This window comes from Tasmannia lanceolata, unplaced genomic scaffold, assembly GCF_043159265.1.
Source record: "Tasmannia lanceolata isolate RefF3 unplaced genomic scaffold, GAP_Taslan_0.1 ptg000012l, whole genome shotgun sequence".
In the NCBI taxonomy this organism is placed as follows: domain Eukaryota; kingdom Viridiplantae; phylum Streptophyta; class Magnoliopsida; order Canellales; family Winteraceae; genus Tasmannia; species Tasmannia lanceolata.
Genome location: NW_027518689.1, coordinates 42,646,661 through 42,658,055, shown reverse-complemented (window position 1 = coordinate 42,658,055; position 11,395 = coordinate 42,646,661). Strand labels below are relative to the sequence as shown.

General features: G+C 39.0%; 1 protein-coding gene across 1 annotated transcript; it reads left to right on the top strand.

The window, feature by feature from the left end:
* Positions 1 to 958: 958 nt before the first annotated feature.
* Positions 959 to 10,840, top strand: LOC143888288 (cx9C motif-containing protein 4, mitochondrial-like). The gene is made up of 2 exons (XM_077392663.1): positions 959 to 1,113; positions 10,224 to 10,840. Exons 1-2 carry the CDS (start codon positions 1,028 to 1,030, stop codon positions 10,327 to 10,329), a joined length of 192 nt encoding a protein of 63 aa, XP_077248778.1. The 5' UTR covers positions 959 to 1,027; the 3' UTR covers positions 10,330 to 10,840.
* Positions 10,841 to 11,395: the final 555 nt, after the last annotated feature.

The following is an 11,395-nucleotide window of genomic DNA, read 5'->3' as shown; positions in this document are numbered from 1 at the left end:
CACGCATTAATCTATTCAGGTGATGAATCATTCCCATAAGACAAGACTGTTAAGTACCTAACCGATAGACCAAAACCTCCAATGGAATGCGGTAATTTAAGCCCTTTAAACTTGGCCCAAACCGGTCTGGATCCAATCTAGTCCTATACCTACTTAGGAGTTAGGACCATAACATTTCACCACGCTTTTACATCTACCATCCTCAATGGTCCACTTTGCAGTGTTTGGTAACTTTACCGTGCCGACTTTCACTCTGGTTTATTTTACCAAGTAGACCTTTACAGGTAATCTCTCCGCAAGTCGCCCCTTACATGGCTCGAACATGTGAAGTGCTACTGGTTGCTCTGATACCAAAAGCCCCATGACCGATGGAATGCTTGTGGCTAGGCCCTTTAAACCTATCTCATACCATGCTGCGTCCCACTCAGTCCCATACCCAGGCAGGTCCCACTTATGACTCTTAACAATGTACAACAGATTAGACAATTAAAATTTGTCTCACTGATGTAATTTTTAGGGACATGTTACCAGCAAAACCATGTTTTGATATTTGCACAAACACATCTTATCTATTATTATTTAAAGAGTTGTCAAAGGTCTCACCAGCCAATTAAGAAAGAAAGATATGCTGCATTTGTTCAATTATAAAAACATGGTTGTGCTGATAACATTACCCAATTTTTATCAGATTCAAACTAAAAAATCTGTCCATTGACAATTAACAGATTGCCAATTCCTCAAAATCTGATCCAATTGGATGATCGCAGCCATTGGAAACAGTTCTTGGCCCTTGTTTAGGGCCCACCTGGCGTACTGTCAAAATCCAGAAAATAATTTCTACTATAGCCCATGGCCCACCAAATCAACCTTACCGATCACATACACGTGGGTTGGGAAAATTAAAAGGATCGCTTAGATGAGACGCCCGCCGACTTAATAGCCTTGATTTTGATTTTCAGATGTTCTAATCTGAGATTTTATATAGTCCCTTATTTTGAGAGAGAGAGAGAGAGAGAGAGAGAGAGAGATGGGTAGGGAGAGAAAAGAGCCTTGCAAGAAAGAAGCGTGTGCCATTCAAGCTTGCCTCACCAAGAACAATTTCGATTCCCAGAGGTATTACTATTAACATTATTATTAAAGTAGATTAAATTACATCAAATTATACATGATAATCCCTTCCTAATTCTCAATTTCCTTCAATTTCTATTGGGTTGTGAGGCTGAGGACGTTAATATTTTTTTTTTTAGGTAAAACCCACATACATGTTAACATAAACAAGGAATTCATATGGGTTTTTTTTTTTTTTGAATGGTGAATATATTAAACCAAACAAAGAGAAGAAGAAAACAGCACAACACAAATGACTTAGGGCCTCTTTGGATGCCTCTAATTACCATCTTTTCGTAATCTTGTTTATGCAGATGGTTTTGAAGTTAAATATGATTACATGCAAATAATGGTCATAAAAATGATAATAGTCAATGGGTTACTAAGAGGCCTTAACTTCATATTTGCAACCATGATTAAATTAAAATAATATTATTTACAAATATGGATCAATTTTGGTGGCATCCAAAGACGCCCTTAGATTCTTTCATGACAATTCACAATAGTATTTCTTCGTCTTTTCTCTTTAGTGAGATTCAATGCTTAAGTTTAGGAGGTATGGAATGGTGTGGATTCCCAAATCAGACATTTTATTGGATGATTAACACCGTGAAGGCTAGCACTTGTGGAAAGGGATTAACAATGAAATGGTTATTTGAAAGACTATTAAACTTAGATCATTGGAAATGGAGAAGGAATATAGATTTTTGAAGACATGGGAGAAGAGTCAATTATTGACATTCTTGGCTTGGACGATGATGTTGTCTCTGGCTCTCTGCAGCCTATTGATGGAAGAGAGATAAATGCTATTCTAACAGGTACAAATCGGAAGCTCCCTTGGTAGTCCAATGAAGTTGGTTTCTGTTTGGATCAAGATCAACTCTTTGAGCAAGAAACCAAGATATAAGGCTCTTGATGGGAGGCCTCCAAGGTGTATTCAATTTCTTCTCTAGATAAGACACAGTTACGCTCTAGGAACCGTAAATTGGTGTCAAATTATTTGGATTAAACTATCTCGCCTCAAAATTTCTACACATTGGTGGTTCTTCTAAACATGATGACTGTTGGTACCGATATCCATAGTTTTAAAACTCCCCCGCATCCACGTTGACTCCCTTTTACCTTGGCCGCGTTGCGCCGCATTTGCGTTCCGCGTTTTGACCTACGGTGTCAATAAAAACTCCTTTGACTCTTTCGAATTATGACCGCGTCAACTGAGTACTCGACTGTGTTGTGCCGAGTTGACTAGGATTTTCTTCGGCCGCGTTCTGCTCCGCATCCTCGTTTTTAAACACTGCCGATATCAACAGAATGATTTTGAATTCAATTTTAGGTGATGTTGTTGTTTAAAGATAGGACAAATAGTGAAGAAGGTTTTGGGTAGATTTATAGATAGTAGATCATGAATTTAAAAAAAAAATAAAAAATAAATGCACTAGCTGCACTGCTTTTTACCTTGCCCAAATCTTCGCCTATTATAAGTAATGGTGACCCGTTGAAGACTGGAGTAAGGCTAAATGGGGGGAAATTCGGGACCGGGGTGGTTAGCTCGCACACGAATCCTTTCCTTCAATACATATGGCATTGAAGCTGACTTCACATGTTAGTCATGTTTTTCTTTTTCGGTTTCGGGGTGATTCTCCTATTTGACTTGCTTTCCTGATTTCTTTTTCTTTTGGTCTGGTGAGAACTAAGGATCATGAGGCTGGGTGAGTGTTTCTGCTTAGACTTATGAGATTCATGGAGGAGGTGTTTCCTTCCCTTGATGACTCAGATAGTCGAGTGGGCGAATGAGGCTCACGGTGCCTTCTCTATTCATTTGTTCTTCTCATCCTTAGTGGGAAGGGGAAAATACTATTGTTTGGAGGAGAATGTGTGAAGTTGCCATTCCTTTTAGAGTACAGTGTTTTTCTTGGATAGCTATCCTTGGAAAGATCAATACTTTGGACTTCTAAGTCCTGAGGTTTCAGGCTGGCCAATAAATTTGTGCTTTGCAATCAGCAAGAGGAGACAGAGGGTCGCATACTCATTCATTATCCTTTCGCGAGGCGCTTTTGGGTGACGTTGCTACAGTGCTTTGGAGTTCAATGGGTGTTCCCCCTCTTGTTGAAGGATTGAACCAGAGTTGGTGACGTCCTCTCCTTTCCAAAAGGGCATCCTTTTTATGGGCTACTCTTCTTTGTGCTGTAATCCAGACCCTTTGGAAAGACAGAAATTCTTGAGTTTTGACAAAAAATGAAGAATTATTGAAACTGATTGATTTGCAAGGTTAAGTTTTTTGTTGCGACTTGGGCCATTGGAAAGAGAGAATTACATAACTGTTTTTTCTAGAAAAAAAATGATGGACCCAAAGGGAAGAGGAAACTAGAAAGGGAAATCTTGGATCTCCAATGCTAATTTTAAGACAAAAGCATGTTGATGCAGTAGAATTGGTATGAGAAGGGTTCAGATCTACTATGCAAACAGGTGGGAACAAGGTTATTTATATGACTTGGATGCAATAGGAATGGATGAACTGTTCAGATCTAATTTGATATTGGCATGGGAGATGAGTATCCAAGAACCTAAATGAATGAAAGATTGGGAAAAGATGAGAATATTGATTAACGAGAAGACGAATAAAAGAATAATGGAGAGAAGAATATGTTCTAGGATTGGAAAACACAAAGCTAAAGAGTAAAGAATAAATCAAAACACTTGATATCAAAGAAATAAAGATGATAAGTTCGTTAGTATATCGTGCCAACAAAAATTCATGGCCTCACACCAATGGAAATCTTGGAATCAGAACAAGGGGCTAAAACATTGCACCTTGTAGACATCACATCCATGAAATTGTTGCAAAAAAGTCCTTTTCATTCATAAATTATGTTTTTTCCAATGGCCCTAGGGCACATATACTTCGCCACAACTTATAGAGACTTCTAAGCTTACACTCCTAATAACAAATAAAACCGTAACACGCGGGCCCTATTGACTTAAACAAATAAAACCCTAACTTCTAGTAACTTCTCACTTGAAACCCATGAAAATAAACTAGAAACAAAACAAGTTGTGGACCATGTGGGAGCCATTACTAACAAATCCTAATATTAACTTCTTAAAATAATATATAACAGTTAAGGAAAATAAAGTTGCAACTAAGCTCATGTGAGCCCCATGTGGACTGGGTTCATTATTCATGGTAAACAGTTCATGGATTCTATTACATAAGTAGCACTCTACCCTTACTAATCTTCAATGCCTTTCAAACCTAGTGGTGATTTTTAAATTCGAGCCGAGTACTCGTTCGACTAGAGGAATAGTCGGGGGAGGAAGAACAAGTAGCGATCCCCTAGATGCTGGAAGTGGTTATGGCCGATCGACCCGACCGGTATTTTGACTCACTCCTGATTTTCAGGTTAGCGTTCCGAGCCCCATGTGGACCAGGCTCATTATTCATGGTAAACAGTTCATAGATTCTATTATATAAGTAGCCCTAACCCTTACTAATCTTCGATGCCTTTCAAACCTAGTGGTGATATTTAGGGGCCCCATTTCACCATGACTATTAGAACAAGAGTTTGAGCTTGTTTTTCTCTCTTATGACTTCAACTGAACATTTTAAATTTATTCCTGTTATTTCTCCCTGGATTGAAAAAACTTGACCCTGACGAGTAAATAGAATGGTAGTTGTTATTGAGATCAAGATTAACAAATTGGAATTCTTCACCAACGATCCAAGTGCAAGTAGATAATGGTCGTCCTTTCTATTGAACACCATTGTTTCTAGTAGAAAATTTGTTGCTCAACAAGTTTTGCTTCTATGCCTTCTTTAAGGTTGGGAGTTGGATGTAAATGAACAGTCGGCTCCTCAATCATTATAGCCTTGTTAGCTTTTGCAATATTGTTCATTGTTCCAACTTCCACAACTTTAGCATGAAGACTATTAAGTGAAATGTTTTTGGTTTAATGAATATAGATCTTTCAATGCCCAAATCAGATAAGCGAGAAGATCATTGTGCTTTGGAAACATCATTCTTCCCAGTTATATTATCTATTTACACTCACGTTCATCATCATTGGAAGATCATGTTCAACAACAACATTCTGATCTCCCTCTAATTGGCCATCCTTATCTTTTGCACCGTCTTAACTATCTTCATCTGAAACACTACCCATATTCTCATGTTGTCTAGAATCAAGATTTCCCTTCATGGAATTCTGAAAATTAGTTAGCTTCCCTGTTAGTTCAGGATGGATAGCTAATGGAAGCGAGACGAAGTGAGAGTAAATGAGTAATCAATATTTGGGCTTTGAATTTACTGCTCAAGTACAAGTTGTATCTTCTTTGAAGCTTTAGTGACATTTAGTACAAGTTGTATCTTTTGTTAAGCTTTAGTGACATTTTTCAATGGTGGTTCCTTCCATGGAAATAGGACTCTCGTCCTTAGATGATGGAAAATTGATTTTCACTCCGACCCCTCCCTCAATCTGCTTCTCTATGCATCTCCCTTTTTTCCTCTTATAAAACAAACCAAAGAAATATCTACATTTACAGATTCAGCCTTTTCGCTTCAGCTGCCACACTTATCAGTTATGAATAGGTGACTGTGAACCACTTATCCTCGCCCTCCAGTGAAGAGTGATCATCCATTAATCCTACAAGTTGCTATGAAGAGTCCATATAATTGTGGGAAGGTTGTGATGTAGTATGCTTGTCCTCTTTGATGCCCTAATTAAGTGTTGCAAACCATCTGGGTGACATCTTCTCTGGGAGCCATGGATTTTAATTGTTACATCTCCTCTGGGGTCCATGGGTTTTAATTTGTCCTTTCCAGGTACCTCACGAGCTATCTCAATTATAGGGGTTTGTTGTGTGTTTTGTCTATGGGGTCCATGGGTTTTAATTTGTCCTTTCCAGGTACCTCAAGAGCTATCTCACTTATAGGGGGTGGTTGTGTGTTTTGTCTAACATGTATAACCCTCGGAATGGTCCTAGGTGGTGGGGTGCCTTGTTGTTCTCTTCCTCCACCATTTTGGATTGTTCTGTCTTTTCAAATCTTCCACTTGGGTCTCGAAGATATCTAGTTTTTCAGCAATCTTAAACAGTAACTTATCTCTTTGAATTACGAGTAGTCATCTTAACCTAAGCTCTTATACCGAAAATGATGCAGGTACAAAAGGAAATAGGAAACTAGAAAGGAAAATCTCAGATCTCCAATGCTAAGTTTAAGACAAAAGCTTGTTGATGCAATAGAATAGGTACAAGTATATTTCAGATTGATAGATCTAACAGGTGGGAATAAGGTTATTTTTATGACTCAGATGCAATAGAAATAGATGAACAGTGCAGATTTAATCTGATCGTGGGGTGGGAGGTGAGTCTCTAAAACTACGGATGAATGGAAGTTTGGGAAAGAATGAGAATATCAAATAACAAGAAGATGAATAGAAGAATAATTGAGAGTAGAATATGATCTAGGATTGGAAAAAACAAAGTTAAAGAGTAAAGCATAGATCTAAATACCTGACGTCAAAGGGATATAGTTGACAAGTATGTTGTGGAACCCTAGGCATCACAACAAGGGGTCAAGGCATTGCACCTTGAATTGCAGACATCACAATCACGAAATTGCAAATGGTTGCAGATAAGTGTTTTTCATTCATAAACTTTGTTTTTTGATGGCCTTAGGGCTTATATGCTTATAGACTTCTCCAGGACTTGTAGAGACTTCTATACTTAGGACTCCTACCTAATAGCAAATAAAGCCCTAACAAGTGGGCCCTATTGACTTTAACAAATAAAACCCTAACTTATAGTAACTTATCACTCAAAACTCATGAAAATAAACTAGCAACAAAACAAGTCATGGACCATGTGGGCCCTCTTACAAATACTTATCCTACTATTAACTTCTAAAAATGATAGATAAATATTAAGGAAAATAATGCAACTGAGCTACTGTGAGCCCCATGTGTACTGAGCTCTTTATTCTTGGCAAACAGTTTGTGGACTGTGTTTCATAAATAGCCCTCCACCCTTACTAATCATTGTTGCTCTTCGAAACCTAGTTGAGGTTCTTGTGGGCACCACTTCATCATGACTTTTAGAACAAGAGCTTCGGCATGTTGCTCTCTCTCGTGAGTGTGGCTGAACATGTGAAACACAGTCCACAAACTGACTTCCTATAAAAAAAGGAAGTCAGTCTAGGCTGGGCATATGTTGAAGAAAAAGAGAGTCGCATCTGGGATCCCTCATTTTCCTAGTTTCATCAAGCTGAATTTTGATGAATGTTCTCATTGGTAATGCCTGACCAATAGGCATTGGAGGCATGTTTGAAGACAGTAACGGGATGTTGTTACGGGAGTTCTCTGGTCCTATTATTACCACAGACTCCAACTAGTCTGAGGCAAAGGCGCTCTTGACTTGATTGTGCATTTTGTTTCCAGATTTGAAAGGAGTCTTATCGTGGAGGGTGATTATCAGAATCTTGTTAACCGGAGGTCTGGTTCGTGTAAATGGCTAAGTCTGGTGTTAGCAGAGGTTTTCTTATTGAGGGGCAATCCTTGCCCTATTGAAATTTTCTCCATCTTATGTTAACAGTGTTTTTTTTTTTAGATGTCAAATAATATTAAAAACAAGGAAGACCGAGAAAGTCTCCCAAAGGATTACAAAGAATAATACAATAACCTCAAGGAGGCAAAAAATCAAAACTCTCCAACTGTAATCTCTCAAACTCCTGATCTAGCCAAAGAATCCGCCTCACAATTTGCAGATCTGCGAACATGGTTGAAAACAATGGATGACCCCTCTACAAGATCAAGGATTTCGTCAAAAAGCGACCAAAATCTCCAAGGCGGTGCCTCAGTCCCACGGAGCCACCTTACCACATTTAGCGAATCCCCCTCCACTATAGTATTGCCGATATGGTCTCTTGCAATTCTTTTAATACCCTGATGGACCGCTCTGACTTCCGCCTCATTTGAGTCACACACTCCTAACGGCCCCGAATAAGCCCGCAAGGTAGCCCCTCTGAAATCACGATAGAGACTGCCAATACCCGCCGGTCCGGGATTGCCCAAACTTGAACCATCAAAATTAAGTTTCATCCATCCAATGGGAGGAGCATCCCACTCTTGAGTCACTTGAGATCGATATTCTCCACTTAAACATACCACCCTCCAACCCTCCCACAAGTCAAAAGCAGAGACAAAATGAAAAGGAGGCAAGCATTTGGCCCAAGAAATGGTAAGAGCGATGATATTGATGTATAACCGGTAAGGCGATCTATTAGACCCCTCAAACACCCTTGCATTTCGGTCCTTCCAAAGGACCCACAATGTAGCAAGGAGACAAATCCTCCACAACATCTTACCTTTTTTCTTCCATGGCACCACCTCCCAACAGGAAAAGACTTCCGAAATAGAAAAAGGAAACATCCAACAAATCCCAAATCTCCCCAAAATGTACCCCCAAACTTCTCTAGCAACTTTGCAGTGAATAAAGAGATGGCAAGCCGACTCTCCATCTTCCAAACAAAGGGAGCAATGATCCACCAAGAACATACCCCTCTTCCGAAGAAAGTTACTACTTCGAAAAAAAAAAATCATGGGGACTGCCACCTTCATAAGGCACTCTTCTTCTTTCGTATCACTAAGAAGTTTCATGTGAAAGTTCTTGAGTCCGGAAATGGTTCATTTTAATTCCCATTGTTTGTTTAGATGACTCGACATGGTTTGTCTCTCTTCCTGGTTTATTTAAATAACAGTGCCCTTTATCAATTTCTCAGCTGAGGCCTTTGTTTTAAAGCAGCAACAGTAACAGCTATTCCAGATGAAGCCCTCTGTGATGTTTGATCTTTTGCTTGAATTGATATCCTAAAACGGTTTCTTTGAAGGGATGAACAGCTCACTTGTTCCTGTAAAATCCATCTTGACTCAACAAAAAGTATTATTTGACCTCGTTGGCGTAATTGAATCAAGGATGAAGCAAAGAAGGAAAAGGAAGAGGAAAACCATGAGGGAACCAAAATGGAGTGATTTTTGTTTAAAATGTGAGCTCCAATGACTTATATACTAATAATGCACCTTTGTTATTATACCCTTAATGAAGGGCATTATTATCCAATGCATGTATTTTACTTCTTTAACAGTTGGCTTGTTGCTTCAGCTCACCTCAATACTAATGGAACTATCCGCATCCCATCCGAGTTGGATATAATATGCTTTCTCAGACTATTTAATTCCTTGGTCGTTGTTGATTCACTGTTGGCTTTGACCTCTTCATTGCTGTATACCTAATCACAGTATGTTCTAGAAATCCTGATAGTATTATCTGAAGGGCAGTGATAAATCGACCCCCTAATCTCTCTCTCTCTCTCTCTCTCTCTCTCTCTCTCTCTCTCTCTCTCTCTCTCTCTCTATGTGTGGGTCGATTTAAGATGTATGGGGGTCGATTTATCACTGCCCTATCTGAATTGCCCATGTTTCTGCATACCAGTAGTTTCTCAACATGCAACCTTGTGTCAAGATCAACATATTTTCTGTATCTGGAGACTCTTATCTTCTCATCCCCACACTCCATTGTATAAGGGTGTTGTTCGGATTAATAAATGTGCTATGATTTTTATTTCTTATATCATGCATTTTAAAATTGTCTAGCACCCTTAACGACATTTATAATCTTATATTGTGCATGTTTATAATTTATATTGTTTCCTGAGATCCTTCACCCCACCCGGGCCTTTTATTAGCGATTCCCTCCCACGAAGGCCCTGTTTGCTTTGGATTTTCAGAACCGATTGCGAGTCCAAAACTTATTATTTGACTCAAAATCAGACGTAAATTTTTGTCCAATAATCAGTTTTGGACTCACAATCGGTTCTCAAAATCCAAAACAAACAGGGACTAAAAGATTACTGATTGTGCTTGGTCTCACATCTTTTGGCACTTCCTGTTTCCGATTTAATCTTGTGGATTGAAGTGGTTTTATTGTAATGCTACATCTTTTTGTTTCAATTTTGATTGGCATCTTTTTCGTTCTGTAGACTACTGTTAACAAATCAATATTCGAACTGTTCTGAACATGATGACATTTGGCCAGGCAACATGATTTCAGTTTCTGATTGGTGTAGGTGCCTGAAAGTCATTGAATTGCTTCAATTCTGCTGTGAGAATTGCAAGTATAACTCGACTCATTGTGCTTCGCTCTCTGGGATCCTGAAAACAAATTCCAAGTAAGCAAATAGGTTCCTAGTGTGAGCATTCTTATTAAATTTCAGAGAAAGTGTTCCCAAATCTTGAGATGATTGATAGACGACTGTCAGTAGACGGGAAAAAAATGCCTACATCTCTGCTATCACTTCTTCCTGCAGGAAAACCACTGCCAAAGATGGTGAAACCTCGGATGGGACCCGCTTGAAGTCATGAAGGAACTGGAGCTACATCTCTTTTCAATTTCCATTCAAGAGTTCTTAAGTGTTTCCAGGCCCTTTTTAGACACACCTAGCGAGCAGGGACAAAAAATTAGTCTTACTGATTTTTACGGTGCCGAGTGGAAGGGTCGTCGCCCGAGAGATAAAAGTTAGTAAGTTACTCTAGCATCGGCATGTGGCGCATCCTTAACACAATATGTAGTTCAAAGTTCTTAATCAAGTAAGGCATTTTTTTATGAGTTTTATTTAGAGCTTAGATGATCTGTAAGAACACAAATTGATTTTAGTTGATGATAAAAAAATATATGATATTTCCATCATGTCCAAAATATATTATATTAGCATTCTTGGCCCATGCATAAGGTGTAAAATAATGGGCCCCATCCCATAAAAAATGAGGTGTAAAATGGCGGCCCTGGCCCTGGCCCCGCCCCATCAAATTATGAGGTACAAATGGTGGGCTCCACAGCATAAGATATGATGTGTAAAATGGTAGGTCCCACCCCTGGCATGGCCACACCACGTAAGGTGGTGGGCTCCGCATGCTATGCATGAATTGTAAATTTTAATGGAACTGGGTAAAGAGAAATGGGAAAATGGATGTTTAGGTTTGATTTTCCCTCCACTTTAGAGAGAGACTTACCCGAAACCCAAGCATTAATTAATAGCAACAAAACTGTTTCTGTAGGGTGGCGAATTAGTAGTGCAGTAAAACTGATTTAGTAGGCAAAATGGATTTAGTAGAGGCATAATCGAACCCCCTTTCGTAGGAGGCCAAATTAGTAAACTTAACTCAACTTAAAACTCAACTAAGCCTTTGTCCCAAACTAGTTGGTCGGCTAATGAATCCTTTAGAAAATTTTCATGAAGGA